This window comes from Neurospora tetraspora, assembly GCF_033439725.1.
Source record: "Neurospora tetraspora strain CBS 560.94 chromosome Unknown B0H65scaffold_2, whole genome shotgun sequence".
Classification (NCBI taxonomy): domain Eukaryota; kingdom Fungi; phylum Ascomycota; class Sordariomycetes; order Sordariales; family Sordariaceae; genus Neurospora; species Neurospora tetraspora.
Window position 1 is genome coordinate 3,545,433 of NW_026944384.1, and position 16,299 is coordinate 3,561,731.

General features: G+C 52.0%; 5 protein-coding genes and 1 non-coding gene across 6 annotated transcripts; 4 read left to right on the forward strand and 2 right to left on the reverse strand.

Annotated features, from left to right (window-relative positions):
• Window positions 1-297: 297 nt before the first annotated feature.
• B0H65DRAFT_506683 (uncharacterized protein) lies at window positions 298-1,908 on the forward strand (the record flags this gene model as incomplete). Its single annotated transcript, XM_062828078.1, has 2 exons — window positions 298-499; window positions 557-1,908. The coding sequence occupies 2 exons, from the start codon at window positions 298-300 to the stop codon at window positions 1,906-1,908; spliced, it is 1,554 nt and encodes a 517-aa protein (XP_062684540.1).
• A 551-nt stretch (window positions 1,909-2,459) lies between these two features.
• B0H65DRAFT_440167 (ADC synthase) lies at window positions 2,460-6,340 on the reverse strand (the record flags this gene model as incomplete). The annotated part of the gene is made up of 4 exons (XM_062825464.1): window positions 2,460-2,548; window positions 2,651-2,729; window positions 3,530-5,962; window positions 6,119-6,340. The coding sequence occupies 4 exons, from the start codon at window positions 6,338-6,340 to the stop codon at window positions 2,460-2,462; spliced, it is 2,823 nt and encodes a 940-aa protein (XP_062684541.1).
• On the forward strand, window positions 2,776-2,847 carry B0H65DRAFT_t95. Its single transcript has one exon. It is a non-coding gene; the product is annotated as a tRNA-Thr (tRNA).
• Window positions 6,341-11,055: 4,715 nt separating the features above from the next.
• Window positions 11,056-12,681, forward strand: B0H65DRAFT_112059 (GIY-YIG nuclease family protein). The gene has a single exon (XM_062820591.1). It carries the CDS (start codon window positions 11,249-11,251, stop codon window positions 12,449-12,451), a length of 1,203 nt encoding a protein of 400 aa, XP_062684542.1. The 5' UTR covers window positions 11,056-11,248; the 3' UTR covers window positions 12,452-12,681.
• Window positions 12,682-13,696, reverse strand: B0H65DRAFT_112208 (uncharacterized protein). The gene is made up of 2 exons (XM_062820592.1): window positions 13,176-13,696; window positions 12,682-13,140 (listed from the first exon to the last, which is right to left on the reverse strand). The coding sequence occupies exons 1-2, from the start codon at window positions 13,472-13,474 to the stop codon at window positions 12,912-12,914; spliced, it is 528 nt and encodes a 175-aa protein (XP_062684543.1). The 5' UTR covers window positions 13,475-13,696; the 3' UTR covers window positions 12,682-12,911.
• A 1,547-nt stretch (window positions 13,697-15,243) lies between these two features.
• On the forward strand, window positions 15,244-16,181 carry B0H65DRAFT_506686 (manganese superoxide dismutase precursor; the record flags this gene model as incomplete). Its single annotated transcript, XM_062828079.1, has 3 exons — window positions 15,244-15,375; window positions 15,478-15,960; window positions 16,059-16,181. The coding sequence occupies 3 exons, from the start codon at window positions 15,244-15,246 to the stop codon at window positions 16,179-16,181; spliced, it is 738 nt and encodes a 245-aa protein (XP_062684544.1).
• Between the last annotated feature and the right edge of the window lie 118 nt (window positions 16,182-16,299).

Below are 16,299 nucleotides of genomic sequence, written 5' to 3' on the forward strand. Positions count from 1 at the left end.
TCTTGTTTTGTGTGTTTACCATACCACATCAACAAGTTCAAGGTTTCAGTTATCTTTGGCTTCGATACCATCATCGACCCCTCTCAACAAGAAAGGATCACAGTAGCACTGTGTTCACTGAGACGCTGATTCCCAGAAAGTCCATCACACCGAGGACGACAAAATTCCCCAGAGAAACCTTCTCTACCCACCACCGACAGAAAGTCTATAACAAAGGGTCTCGGTCACCCAGCTGGAATCTACCAGTACCACACAAAGGTACCACCAGCACCGCCACATTCATACCCATACCTCAAGATGGGTCCAAGCAGAGACGCCTGTGACCGGTGTCACACGATGAAAACCCGGTGTCAACGAACTCCGCAAACTCGGGAATGTGTACGATGCAACCGACTCGGAATATCGTGTACCTACTCGCCTCCGGGCCGGACCGGTCGCCCACTAGGTGCTCGCAAGGGGAGTTCAGAGAAGGGCAAGGAGGAAACGGCCGCAAAGAGCAGTGAGTCTCCTGTTTCCTCGATTTCCAGAGGACAATCTTATTAACGTTGTTATACAGGAAAAGGACGTATTCCACATATGGTAAAAACGCACATGCCTACGTCAATGGAAATGACAACGCCTGGACTCGATCACAGTCTGCCGATGATGCCCGACGGGAACTCAGGGGTAAACCCGAGTCTCCTCGGCGATTTCGACCTGTTTTCCACTTCAGCTTACCAAGCCGAGCTCGACTACCTTTCCTTCCCCTTCATGGACTCGTTCCTCGCCGAAAGCTCCGGTGACCTCACCTTTGCACTTGCGAGCGCCATGGATTCGCACCCATCCCACTCCTCTGGATCTTCCAGCCCTGCTGGCTCGTCTCTGCACTCCCCCGTGACACCACAACAACAGTCCTTCCACCACTCGTCCAGCCATGACCACCGCGCCTGGAGCATGAACAGCACCACCGACTCATCAGACCTGGACTCGCCATTCCCTCTCTTCACCGAAAACATTTTCTCCCCATCTTTCATTCCCAAGCTGCCCCGAAACCAATCTTTCCCCTCGGACGAGCGCAGCCGCGACAGCGATGGAGACATCCTTGTCCGTCTTCTGGACCTGCAAACTCGCATATCCAACCTCGTCAAGCGCCTCCACGAAGACCGTGGCTCGTCAAACGACTGTAAAGACATCCTTAGCGCAGGAAAATCACTCATCAGCCTCCTCGACAGCGTTGCCGCTCCCTCTAGGCTCTTCTCCGCCTCATCTTCCTCGCCGTTCTCAAACAGCAGCATCTCCGAGCCGGCTAGTCCTATGTCCTCTGGTAGCTCCAGGTCTATCTCCTCCTCCCCATCCTCCGGAAGCTCAGCTTCTCCGCTATCCCCCAGAACAACGACAATCCCCAACAACGTCCTCGTTCTTTCTCTCTCCAGCTGCTACGCAACCCTGCTGCATGCCTACGAGCTGCTCGTTGACTCTCTGCATCAACATCACAACCACGCCCACCAGAAATTTGCCTCAAGCACACATACACCGCTGCTGAGTCCTGCTTCGTCTATCTCTTCTTTCTCATCAGAAGAACAACAGCAGGGTTACTTCATTAGCAACGGGCTGAGACATCAAGCACCACAAACACTAGATAGCAACGATGTTCACCTCAAAGCCATGGCGCAGATGGTGCAAAAGCTTAGGGGTGCGTTACAGCGGTGTGTGACGAGGGTTGGACAGGGAAGTGGAAGCCACGGGCACGGAGCGCTCGGTGCAAAGAAGAAGCAGGATATGGATATGGATATGCATTTGGGTTTAACGGGTTTGGAGAGCTGCAACGCGAGTGCGAGTGATGACTTGCTGATGGGCCTTTCAAGACCGGCGTTGCTGGAGATGGGATGGGGAGGAGAGGAGGGGTTGTGGCAGGGGATGAACTGGTGATGCCCTTGGTAAACTTCTTGCCGTGTTTTTTTCTTTTTTTCTTTTTCTTTTTTTTTGTTGTTGTTCCCCAGTGTGCGTCACACTCTTGGGTTTCTGTGCTCTTGAACGGATTTTCGGTGGTCATATTTCTTTGAAATGGGAAGCATTGGGATGGCGTTTGGGCGGGTATGTTGTTGCTTTTGATACGGGGTTCATAGAAAGGTTGTTCATGTCGAAATATAGGAATGCACATAACAATTACAAGAGGATAGAGAGAGGCTTTCACAGTTTTCAACTTGGCTCCCGGGAGAGAAACTCGACACGAATAACGGAGCTTTGAATGACATGGTCGCAAACAGGTTGTCATTTTGAGCAGTGGTTGGTTGGTTGACACGAGCTCCTACCTACCTATTCCGCACCCCCAATGTCGAAGAATAAGCACCGACGACCCGACAAATATGATCGACAACTAAAATAGCAGTATTTCCTTTTTTTCCCCTCTCATTCACAAAATGAACGGAGAAAGATCACAACCGTTCTTAGATCACTGCCTATACTATATATACACTTGTCTAGTAGTAGCCGTTTCGATCTTCATCACGTACTTCCATCTCATCAGGCTTTTCATCCGAATCTCCCACCCGCTCGCTCCGGTGGAGAACTATAAGTTATTTCGTTGATGTGGATAATGCCCATATCACCGAGTTTGGCAGACCCTCCGTACAGATAATCCACCGCCAAGAATGATGCGAAGACTACTTACATGCCTCACTCATACCGAGTTGCATTGACTTGATGGTGTTTTGAGCCATGAACAGATTTACCGACAATGCGACTTCACCCTATAAGCACAACGCTTTGACCTCCTTTCATCTGAAATTACACACAGCCCGCATGGCTCAGTGGTAGAGCGCATCACTAGTAATGATGAGGTCGTCAGTTCGATTCTGGCTGTGGGCATGAACTTGTTCTTTTTGTCTTTTTGTCTTTTTTGCATGGTCACCTTTTCTTGGTCTAATCTTCAAGGCTTTCATTTTCTTGTTGACTGATGGATGCTTGGGGTTTTCTTTTCTGGTTCACAATGGAACTAATGGTAACTTTGAGAATTATCGTCTGTTCATTCGTGTTTTCATTTGTTGAGCAAGTGGCTGGATGATGTTTATCGTCATGATTATTCGTTCTTCTATCGATCTTCTAGTCTATCGGATCTAGCTCTATATACGCACACTAAACAGATATATCAATAGAAAAAAGGAAATGCAAACAGATATGTAGAACATGAAAGGGAAGGCATAAATATGTCATGAGAGTCATAACAAGGGAAGAAGGACATAAAGGAAAAGAAGACGAAAGAAGTCGAACGAAAGCCCATGCAACCACCAAACTCCAATAACTCCATGACCGAAAACGCTTCTAATGCACCAGCCCCTCCTGCACCATGTTCTATTGTCAAGCCGGTATCATGGACAAATCTCTAGCTCTGGAGACTGTCGTATGCAAGCCGCCTCAACCCCCAGCTCACCCGACACTCTCACCTCATCATTGACTCCAACACACTCCCCGCCTTAATCTCCATCTCCTCAAACTCCCCTTCATCCGTACTCTGAATAGTAACCGCCCCACCCGCCCCAATCCTCCATACCTCCTTCTGCTCCAGCTTATTCTTCACCAGCGTCCGGATAACCACCGAAAAGTCTCCAGCACCCCCAACATCCATATACCCCAACACACCCGCATAGATCCCCCTCGGCCGCTTCTCGAGATCAACCAAGATCTCGCAAGACCGCTTCTTTGGCGCACCCGTCATCGACCCCGGAGGCAACGAGTTCTTGAGGACATGCAGTCCCCTCGGCGCGCCGGGTAGTTCCGCAGGGGGCAACTGACCCTCGATGACGGACACGAGCTGGTACACCTTCTCGTACTCCTCCATGACCATCAGCTTAGACACCCAGGTGTTGTCGGCGCCGACGACGCCCGACAGGTCGTGGCGGATGAGGTCGACGATCATCAGGTTCTCGGCGCGCTCCTTGCTGCTGTTGAGGATCTCGCTGGCGATGTCGTGGGTCATCCCGGGACCCTTTTTCACGGTGCCCTTGATGGGCCGGAACTGGCAGTGGCCGCCGCGCGACCAAGAGAGGAAGCGCTCGGGGCTGGTGCCGACGATGGACACGTCGGGCAGGTTGAGGTAGGCGCCGTGCGGGGCTGGGTTGTTAAGGCGCATCTTCTTGTAGAGGGACCAGGTGTTGAGGGGTGGGTTGTCTTTGTCGGAGGATGGGTCCGAGGGGATGACGATGGAGCTCTCGTCTGTGAGGCAGAGTTCGTAGGAGTCGCCGGATCGGAGATGATCTTGGCAATCTCGGACTTGCGCACGGTAGGAATCGCCGGTCGGGCGGGTGATGGTGGAGCGGGCGAGTGTGTCGTTGAGGTGACGAGACTCTGTAATGGAAGTGGATGAGAGGCATTCAGATTTGCCGGAGGCAGCAGAAACGGAGTCGATGAGGCTACCGACGCGGAGAATCCAGGTCCAATCGTTGGGCAGAAGGGATTGGACGTAGATCTGGTTGGTATGGTGATCGATAACGATGCTACGGTGGATGAAGGCGAAGTTGATGTCGGGGATAGCTGAGCCGTCGGTTGGCTTTTCGGGAAGCTTGACGTCGATGGTTTCAAGGCCGGCCTCGTACGAGACGTATCCCATGAAACCGCCCCAAAAGGGGCTGTCGGCGGGCAGGTGACCGGCAATGAACCTGTCCATATCCGAGCGGAGCTTGGACCGGTCGATCTCCTGGTTCTGGGGGTAATAGAGATCGAGAGCCTCCTGGAAGAGAGGCCAGCAATCATCGATCGAATCGATGTTCTTGGAGAAATTGCCATACTTGAGCGTGCGTTCGTAAGAACTGTAGGTGACGTTTGTGGTTTTACCGGGAACAACGAGTCCGATAATGTCGAAGCGACCCATGTTGTGTCCTTGCGAGTCCAGAAGAATGACTTCGTCATCTCGGTGACCAAGCTTCTCTAGAAGAACAGTGGGAGTAACACCCTGAGCCGGGTATTTGGCCCAGCGGAGGAAGATGCCATCACGGCCGGCAGCCGAGCGTAGTTCTTGGGCGAGGTGAGATGTCTTTAGATGACCAGACTGAATAGGCGCGTCGACGAAGAGGCGAGAGAAAGAGTTGGGAAGATAACGACCAGTGAGCTCTCCGGTCTTGACCCGGCCGTTGTTGGCCGACCACCGAAGGGCATGCTTCCACCAGTTCACGAGTAAGTCCTTGCCGGCTTCTGAGGTGCAGATGGATTCGGGATGAAACTGGCACCCCCAGAACGGCTTGGTGACATGGCGCACAGCCATTAAGACGGGACCGTTATCGTCATCACTGAGATCCCAAGCCAGAGGCAAGAGGTCAGGGCAAACATCGTTTGGTTGCCAGAAGTGGGTCGCGGGAGCTCCCGTCAGCTCGAGATCAGCATGAAGCGAGTGATATTGGGTGCAGTCGAGATCGCCGAGCCCCTTGAGAATATCGGTACCCTGGTGCGTAGATCGGCTGACAATGCCATGGCGGGGGCTCTTGAGTTTCTTGACGTCGGCACCATGGTTGAGACACAGAGACTGGAAGCCGAGGCAGATGCCGAAGATGGGAAGGAGTTCTGAGTCACTGAGAGCCCAGAGCCTGTTGATGAAGCCAACATCTTGGGGGTTTCCAGGATGACCGGGTCCGGGCCCGATGACAACGCCATCTACGGCCCGAAGTAGCGTGTGAAGATCCCTGTCAGCCTGCTTGTCATCGATGCGAACCATAATGACATTTGCGCCTAGACGCCCCTCGAGAAGACCAATGATGTTGTTTGTGAAAGAGTCGAAACAGTCGACATAGAGGATAGAGAGTTGCTCATCGAGCGGCGTGGTTCTTGTTACTGAGCCCATGATGATTGTGGTATGTGAAGAACGTGTGAGGTGGAAGTCAAAACGAAGCCGAGAAGAAGAGCCGGGCGAGGCGACTGATATATTGGCGAGATACAAAGTGGAGCCCGTGTGACTTGGAATGGAGTATTTCGAGAATGTGTCTTGCGTTGTCGGCTGTGGAGTTGTCTTGTGTTTGAAGCTGTCGAGACTGTCGAGGAAAACTCAGGGTTGGTGGCAGAATCCGAGTATAAATGGACGTTGAACAACGTCAAAACCATGTCCAGAATACCGAAAATATCAGCCGACTAAAGCCATCAACAAACTACTTACAATGATATCGAATCCTTCCATATCCATCAATGTAAGACCGTCCGTGTAAAGAATGTAGACTCGGCGACTTGCCGTTTCTCTTCCGTCAAAAATGTCGCTTATTTGGCTACACTCGACTAGAGACTGACTCGGGCGAGTTTGATAGAGAAGTGGTGCATAGTACTGGAATCGGTACCTTAGCCCGGTACTGACACGCTCGATTTGCATACTAAGAGCGTACATGGCGAAGTGAAACCGCGTCGACCGGAGATGAAAGGGCGGAACGGAGAAGGAATAAAAACTACATGACTACTTTGCTACTACATGTTAGATGGCAGGTTCAACTTTACACAACAGTAGAGAAAGGTGCTTACTGCAACAGGTCGGAAATAAGACACCTCATGAGGAATGGGAAACTCGGCCAGTCAGATGGGAATCTTATGACAGCGGATAGCGGTATCCTAGCATGGCGACAGTCATCTCCGAGTTTGTTCCAGCCTCTGTCAAGACGAAACAGCATGCACCTGTCTACATCCGCTCATGTCCGCGATCCTACCAGACAATGGTGTATGGCGTATGGTGCCGGACTGCGTTTCCGGTGTAGTGATAACAAGGAGTGGTTGAAGCAACGATTGCTTGCAGGTAAAAATCAAGGATCGTTTGCTTGTTAGACCAGGGTGGTAGCGTAGTAGAAGCTTTCTGGAACAAGTGAGATAGAAGTGAAGTCAAAGCGATGCTTTGTGTAGCACCCGGCGGCTTTTGCGGGGTTTCGCGGAGGATTTTGAAGGTCACTTACCCATGCACCCTGCTGTGTGACGGTGCGGCTGTCATCACCACTCTTTTGAGGTCGCAACCTATTGTAATTTGGCATATGCGTTGTTACAACGCGATGGTGTGTATGTTCTTCTCCCATGTCTTCCTGCCTCTGGTCCACCTTTGCCAACCGAGCTTCGAACTCCGGCCGGGGGGAAACCGAATGGAAGGATCGCCGCGCAGGTATGAGAATGATCTTGGGCCTATGATAATCTTGACTCTCTGCCGCGTTTGGGAGACGAGAATACGCAGTCGTTGGTAGCTTTGCGGCCTTGATGACTTGCAGGAAAGCGTTGCGCCAAAACGGGAACCGTCCCCGTAACCACACTGCCACTGTAGCATACTGTTCAGTTAATCGATCCTTCCGGTACTCCATGTCGGCAAAACTGTGACAAGAAGGGAATGGCTGCAGCCCATCTCGTATACAGCCGTTATCATGCTCTTCTAGGTGTCAGAGGTCGAGGGTTGGCGCTCTTGTCAACAGTATCGGCCAACTCCAAATGACATCCCGTTTTAAACTCGAAAGCACACTCATATTATGTTATACTGCTCTTTACCTGCATGAGTTTTATTCTTTTTTCCCCGCCCAAGTGGGTAGTTATTCATGCGAGATACTTGTGAGGATCGTCCGGAAGGGGGCAGGACTACACAGCTGCGAAGCCCTTGTGTAAACGGCTTGATCTGGGTACCGTGCCGCAAGGGTTGTCCTTTTAGGATGGGGCCTTGCGGCCCGTGATCGTGAATGCGGGCTAACGGCAGCTTTGGACCTCACACATGGAGCGTTGAGGGACTTTGTTACTGCTTTCATTGGCAGGATATGTGCCACAGTTTTAAGGGTCCATCTCAGACCTCATCGAATCGAACCCAGACTACACAGCTGTCAGCGACATAGACTTCATACTTGACCGCTGTTCAGTGGCAGAGTGGCACATCGCTTCATGGGTAGTACGGCAGTGGCTGGGGCTCAGTCGATGCCGTATGTCGGGGACTTTTGCCATCGGTACCTTAGATAAGGTAACTTTTCCATATCGTGAGATCGAATTCTGAATATCACTGTACCGAACCTTGCTGTCCTCGATGCATTTTCGATCCTGCATGGAGCCTCTTTGGTACGGAAATAGAAGCTGTACCAGAAATCGTCGATAGTTCCCCCGGCTGACTTGCGAAAACTCTTGGCACACGATCTTGCGTACTTTTGTGTTTGGGGCAGTAGAGTTACTCCTGGATGCAGTTGATTGTGCGATTTGCTCTGGTATGCTCTGGTAAGTAGCTTACTACTGAGACCGAGAGGGTCGAATGGCTAAAATGATGTAGAGTCCTGTCAGACAGCAAGTGACTTCTCACAACAACGATGTGATCGAGATCGTACGAGAACGTATGGCAGTGGGACCGGTCTCCACATAGTTCAGGGGTGAAGTAAACAAAAACATAGCAACCGCCGATGCTCTGGTCCCACAAGTTGTAAGAGCAGGAACGACTAGCACAACCTGCAGCTATGCCATAGTCAGCTACTCGGAGACTTGTCTTGCCCAGATGCGACGGTAATAGGTGTCGGTATGTGCCGTGCTAGTTGACAACATGGCGAGCCGGCACCCGAACCGTGAACAAGTCGTGGTCGACGGTGGGTTAGGGGAGTCGTAGATAATCTTAGCCTGGTGATAGTGTGGAGGAGGTGCGGTAATGCCCTCTTCCGTCTTCAGCCCGATTTTGAGGAGCCTTCTTCCCGGCTTCCAATGCCGCGACACTGTCCGCGTACCATAAGCTAAATTTTGGATCCAGCTCGTGGCACATCACCACGGGTAAGGCTATGCAGGCAGCGCGGCAGCTGTGAGCGGCAAGAAGGTCTGTGGCTTCAGATCCGAATTGTGTGGCGGCTCGTAAGATCGGGATTGGGTGTCTTGGGGGTGCACCGGAAAACCCCCCTGATGATCCTCCTGGTAGCCCTGCCAAGGCTTGCTTACCCGAAGTCTTACATGGCGATAACGTCGTGGCCTCGGCCATTTTTGGACCCTGCAAGTAAAGAGTAAACTGGGGGGCTGAGTGTTTGAGGTACGTACCTAGTATCGTTTCGTGACATAGGTAGTCCGAGTGAAATATGCCTCCTTCGCCGCGTACCATGCGAGGACGTTGTTTCTGGTTTCGGCTACCATTTCCGGTAGATGTGAGTGGAAAGCCACAACCACTGATCAACCGAACCAATTACCGACTGGTCAAGGGTAGGTAGATAACCATCCGGGAAGAGCCGCACTCGCTCGCGCTTTTGCTTCGAGAAGTTAAAGCGTCCCTGACTCACAGTATTTTCCCCATTTGCTGACCATTCTCGAGTTGGAGTAACCGTAAGGTTGGTGTGTATTAGATATGTATGAAAGGGGTTGTATCCAGGACGGGAACAAGTGCGTGACTGCTTCTCAAGTTGGTGGTCTATCGTCCTACGTTGCTAATAGGCGGTATCCTGTATAGCGGCAGGCAGAGCATGTGTTCGATTCTCGAGAAGTCATGTTGTCTTGTCACAAAATCCTTAGGCGACTTTCTGGATCCATGACTGTGTTGATAGAGAGCAAAGTAAGGCCGATATGGCAATGGGCATTGGAGAGAGGGAGAAGAATGGTTTTTATAGCCACGGCATTTCACCTGCTATGTCTCATGGGCACAAGACTGGTGGACAGTTTAATGTTTGATGAGACCCTTTCTCGGCCACAACTGCTTATCGATGGCAATCTCCTTCAAGTCATGTGGTTGGCGATGTCGAAAACTCGCCGAGTCACGGTACACTGGCCCGCGCAGAGAACTACTGTAGCTTCATCAAGGAGACGGGATTCGAAACCGGCTCGCTCAAACGTTGTGAGGTCATTCCCCTCTAGGCAATGATCCGTTGAGCAGCTTCTTGGGACTGCTGGCGTCGACATGTTGATGACTTCCAGAAGTACCGAAAGAGAAGCCGGCCCGTACGAGGTTCATTGTCGTATCGTGCCTCCCTCATCTTCGTTTCTCGGTATGGTGGACCTTGGCCTCACAGATGCCAATATCTATCGGCGCTGATGTTGTAGCGCAATACTGAGCTCGCTGGGCCGCAAAGTTCAAGGCTCATCAACCTGCCAGAGCTCGTCATGAGCCCAACCATGTACAGCCCAAGAGTGAGTGGATGGAAGCAACAAAATGGTGGTAGCAGAATCCCATCCTAGGAAGAAGCGATTCCATGTGTCAGTGAGTGTTGATATGACTCTTCACAACTGACCTCCGGTGACTTGTATGAATTGAAAATCACGCCATTGTGCTTGTGAAGGTCGCTGATCCTTCTAGAATATCGGAAATGCCCAACATTGGCCTAAGGGGAGAGACGAGACGCGGCCCAAGGTGAAGAAGATATTGATTGACTCGACAGCTGTCGACCAGCATGCCATGTGTCAGGCCACGGCACTGAGGGGTGTTGATGAACCCGATAACTGAGATGCGATTTTTGGCGGATGGAATGTTGGGCTTCGGCAAAGGTTCTCTTCTTTCCGTGCAAGGCATCTCAGGGCAGGGCATTCCAATTGACGATTCCGAGTCGCTCGAGTCACTGCATGGCCTTTGTTTCACCATGCGCGCAAAGACTGCAGTGCTGGCCGAATGATGTAGCCGCGGTAGATGAGCTCGCGCTGCCGCTCAATCCGATTTGTTTCCCTCGTCGATGACAAGAAACGGTCAAGGGAATTGACGACGAGATGTGTTGTCATTTGAACCTGTCGATTCCGGGGAAGTGGGAAGAGGAGGACGATTGGATGGCAGACGCTTTGGGACGTGACATCAGCGAGCGTTTCGGTGCCTGAATTCGCTGGGGAGATCGCTGGACAATCCAGTAACGGGGAAGGTGAGGCCTCTTGGGTTGCGACCCAACTGGGGCGCTCCTGCTTGGTGATGAATGGGTGTGGACCCTGAACTGCCCAGTCTCGCCAGTGCTGCCCTGAACACATGATGTGAGGCAGTGCTCCATCAGCTGAATGGGCGGTTCGGTCAACCGCCTGCAAACTTCCACCGCCTCTGGCGAATAACCGCCAGCCCCCAGTCTCTTCACTGCCAACGATGCGGGTCGCGATGGATCAAGCTGGGCGCTGTTGCAAGGGTCGTTTCATCTGGGGGCTGGGGATGGGGTCACAAGAAGGTTGATATTCTTTTTCTCTTACTTCTTCCAGCCCTTCCCTCTTCATCAATATCTTCATCATTACCAGTCCCGTCCCTCGACTCCGATCCTGTCTCAAGTGGATAGACACAGACACAATTCCTTTGTTCGCGAGACTCGATCCTTGATCCTCGATAACGAACTCCGCTACGGGCTGCGCCTAACCGACCACCTTAACCATGCCCATCTTCAACAACACTCCCGAGGCCAGGCTTGGCAGAGCCGACTCCAAAAACCCATCAACAACATGTCGCGGAATCACGTCTGCCGGCAAGCCCTGCAGACGCCCCAACAGTCTCACTCAAGGTGGAAAAGTAAAGGTTAGCGACCCGAGCGATGAGCGCCTCTACTGCCACCAGCACAAGGACCAGGCTCGTCTGGCGGCCCATTCGGCTCCTGGGCCCGTCCGACCAGCCCATGCCGCCATCGCCGAGGAGCGCTCCAGTCTCGACACCTTAGCCGAGCGTCTGGGCTTGATGAAGACCAATTCGGCCCAAGTACGGCCATCTGCGCAATACCAAAGACCTCCACGACCGGCGCAGCAGAAGAAGAGCTCCTCGCTTTGGTGCTGCTGCTTCAGCATCCCCCTAGACCTCGAGCTCGAGGAACAAGCTCCGCCGCCGCGACCTCAGCCCAAGCCCGTACAGCACCATGGATCCTCGCAGCCCTCCCACCTGGCGCCCCCATCAGGGTCGAGCCAACGCCCCCCAGCTGGCTCCAGCGTTTCCCAGACGGGGCAGTTCATGTCCCTGATCCCGCACACCGCCTCTCCCGAGACAGCCTCCTTGTTGATGAAGGAACTCGCCAAGGGCTTCTCCTCGGGCGACGAGGCCGGCTACATCTACATCTTCTGGCTCACGCCCGAAACCGACCCGGCGACACCGCCGCACGAAGCCGCCAAGGCCTTGCTCACCACCAACCCACGATCGCGATCGACCTCTCGCGGGCGGGCGGCCAGCGACGCGCTGGATCGGTACGCCACCTCGTATGATGACAGTCGCGGCAGGGCCGGTGCCGGCAGTAACGAGAAGAAGAATAAGAAGATCCTTCTCAAGATCGGCCGCGCCAACAACGTGCAGCGGCGTCTGAACGAGTGGCAGCGCCAGTGCGGATACAACATTTCGTTGATTAGATATTACCCCTATGTTTCGTCGTCCAGCACCAGCGACGTGATGCGCAAGATGCCGCACAGCCACAAGGTCGAGAGGCTCATCCATATCGAGCTGCAGGGGCGCGGGCTGAGGGTTATGGACCGCGGCAAGTGCGCGTCGTGCGGGAAGGAGCATAAGGAGTGGTTCGAGGTGGATAATACGAGGGCGGCGGTGGCGGATATCGATGAGGTTGTGAGGAGGTGGTCGGACTGGGACGAGACTCAGGCTTAGACGATGGATGGGTGATGGGTGATGGTTGGTTTTCAGGCTTTCTTCTTCTTGGATGAGCGACGAAAGTTGGGTTTTGATACATGATTGGCATATAACATGACACGACAGGACACGACACGACACGACACGGCGCAGCATGGCATTTGGCATTTGGCGTTACGGATGGATATTTTCGTTGGTTTAGATTTCGGTTACGTTTCAACCATCTGTAGGCGGGAAATTTTGCGTGTGTGTTCACATCTTCCTCTAGCTATCTGGTCTTCCGCTCTTGTGATTCAATGCCTTGTGTTCTGCCTGAGAACTTCTTTGAGCAACGCCGAACTAATGCATCAACAAGGTATGATAGAAGAAACCTAACCAGCCAACTCCCCCCATGAAACTCCCAACATACTAATGCTCTTAACCCAGATCCCATCCCCAAAGCGCCACCCAAGTCCCATGTTCATATAACCCTCATAAATCAACAATTATACCCAACAATCCCGTCACCAAGCACCACCCCTCCCCTCATCATCGACACCCTCCTCCCAATGATGCCGTCCTGCCCAACACTGATAGACAGGTTCTCTTTCAAAGCGCACATCCGACAGCTCTTTTCGTCCAGGGTAAATTGCTTCAGCAGCCCGCACTCATGAACGGACTTGGTCATATCCCCGGTTTGACTAGTCACTGTATCAGCAAACCATCCCCTGAAGGGTTGGAAGACGCAAGAAAGGAAACCCACTGTATAGAAACAATCACGCGATTATCGAGCTCGGAATCTGAAGAGTCTGAAGAACCCGAGGAGTCTCTTTCCCTCAAGGAATCCTTGCTGGACAACATCGTCGTTGTTGTTGATGATGAAGATGTTGATGGGCTGATGAACGAAAAGTGGGTGGCTTGTTGGCTGTTGGGGGTGGATGGGTTGAGGAAGAGGAGGTTGCCTAGGAGGTGACGGTCCCTTGAGGAGGATGAAGAAGGAGAAAAGAAGTCGACTCGGGCACCGACCCGTGGTGTTGAGGACGGGGTTTCGGGGCCGCACATTTTGAGTGAGGGTATGAAATGAGATGGTTGAGGTGGTTGACTGTTGACTTTCCGAATCCTGAGTTGGTCCAGATGGGAATAGGGGAGGGACCTTTGAGTCGGTTTGGGTTGGTCTCAATGATCAAGTTGGGAAATGGATGCTGGTCAGACTGTGTTCACGATGGTGTGTTGATTTGTCTTCTATGGTTCTCTACTTGTACAAGTTGAGGACCTTGATGGATATATGTATCAACCATCAGACCTCAACCCCCTATCAAGGCCATCAATGTCCTCTCCACTACAACCATCGTTTCTGAACCAACCATCACGAAATGACAACCAAGCCTTGTAGCTTCTCGCTCCTTCAAGTCCGCATAACAGCTGAGATGTGTTTGAAAGAGACGTTGCGAGACGTTCACTCACGTGCGGAAATGGGTCCATAGGCGCCTACAGAGGCTGGTGGACATCAGTTCATCCCATGATTCCCATTTAGAACTGAAACCTTCTCACTCTGGGGAATGCGTGGAAGATGTGACTTGAATGACGGAAACAAGCTCAAACTGCCGCTTTCCCTCTCTGTTGCACATCTCAGCTTGCCAGTTGTAGATAGGTAGCGACGGCCCGTTGACGTCTCGACGAGAAGGTTTGAGGCCGGCGGACACAAGATCCGCGGGCAATTGAGCACGTTTGCGCGCGAATCTGGAACTTTTGTGACCGCTGCAACGCCCTCTGTAACGCAGGCGTGGCAGGTACGGTGGCCCAAGTGCGTCTTAGGCCCAATTGAAAACTGGTCCGATCTCCCAACTGGCCTCAGCTGTCGACCATTTTATATTAACGCTTCCAAAGCACTTGCGGCGTTCAACACTCACACCCATTAAACGCTAACTACCAAGCTTTAAAACTGCTTCAACCTTTCCAAACTTCATCTTTTTTATCTTTTCCTACCTTTCATTTTTATTTTTCTTTCTTCTTTCTTTTTTATTTTTCTTTCTTCTTTCTTTTTTCTTTTTCTTCCTTCTTTCTTTTTTCCTCTTTTTTTTCTCTCTTCCTCTCTCATTTTTTTGAGAAGGCGGAAGGATCCATTTGCGCTGTTACCCTACCCCAATTCATCAAAGTTCAAAATTTGGAGAAGGACTAAGGTCCATTTGCATTGTCACCCTAAATCTTAGTACCTCGTGGCTCTTATTAACTCTTATTAACTATTAGACTTCATTGCTTCATTACTTCATTACTTCGCTTTCAGGGAATTGGAATCAAAGTTACAGTATTAACCCCTAAAAGTGCAACTAATCTAGGCCGCTGGATTCTTTTGCACTTTGGAGGGTTTTTGCACTTAGGGGTAGTTGCACTTTCAGAGGTTGATACTATATATTATTAGCGTTGGAGTTCGAATGACACCCTTTGGCGCGTACCTAGTGCCTGCAGCTGACACGGGCCATTTTTCAACCAAACTTTTTCAATTGGGCCTAAGACGCACTTGGGCCACCGTAGGCAGGAGCCACAGGGACCTTGATATCATTCGAAAGGGGGCTGGCTCCACTCGTTTCTTGGCAAGAATGACAAACAGACCAATCACAGGAGACAATGGTGACGCGACAGGTGGAATCAACAATCGAGTCCACTCCTTCCTTTCAACTTCCACCCATTCAGTTGTGAGCACCTTGACGGCCGCCCATCGTGTCACTCCGTCACTGTCAATCATGAGATATTGCTCAATTCCGCTCATCGCAACTTCCATCTTGTAGGATCAGACACAAAAGGCAGGCGCGGGGTCAAAATTGTCGGTCAAGATGGTCAATCTAGGAAACATCTGGCAAAACCTTCTTGCCTCGCAAGCTCCTCTCCAATCCATGACAGGCAACGCAACCACCATGTCCGGCCTCGCGACTTATACCCTTCCGCAGCTGCCATATGCGTACAATGTAAGCTAAAATTGTCTGCCGTATGAAACCGCTACTATCCTGCGACGAATGCGGCAGAGAGCGAGTCAAAAATTACACCATGTCTAACAACAGCATCCCCAGGCTCTGGAGCCCTACATCTCAGCCCAGATCATGGAGCTTCACCACAGCAAGCACCACCAGACCTACGTGACCAACCTCAACAACGCACTGCAAGCCCACGTCGCCGCCATTACCTCCAACGACATCCCCGCCCAGATCGCCCAGCAGCCCGCCATCAAGTTCAACGGCGGCGGCCACATCAACCACTCGCTCTTCTGGAAGAACCTGGCCCCCGCTGAGACCCCAGAGACCAACTACTCGGAGGCGGCCCCTTCGCTGGTGGCCGAGATCGAGAAGACGTGGGGTAGCTTTGAAGGCTTCAAGAAGGCCTTCTCTGCTGCGCTTCTGGGCATCCAGGGAAGTGGCTGGGGTTGGCTCGTTAAGGAGTCTACTGCTGAGAAGGGAAGGCTGCGCATCATCATCACCAAGGATCAGGATCCCGTTGTGGGCGGTGAGGTGCCCGTTTTCGGGGTGGACATGTGGGAGCATGCGTACTACCTTCAGGTACAGTTGTTTTTGTTTCTGTTCCGTTACCCCTTGCAGTCTCTGCTAGTCAAGCTATTGGTCCCACCATGACTGACACAGTTTACCCCTCTTTGCAGTACCTGAACGGAAAGGCTGCGTACGTTGAGAATATCTGGAAGGTGATTAACTGGAAGACGGCCGAGGAGCGATTCCAGGGCAGTCGTGAGGACGCTTTTGCGGACCTCAAGGCTCTGTTGTGATTGTGGCCGTGGTTGGCTTGATGGATTTATCGCCGCTATTTTCCTTCCATCTTGACGGGTTTCAGAACGTTAACTGCACGTTTACCAGCGACTGATGAATACAATGGCTTTTTTTTTT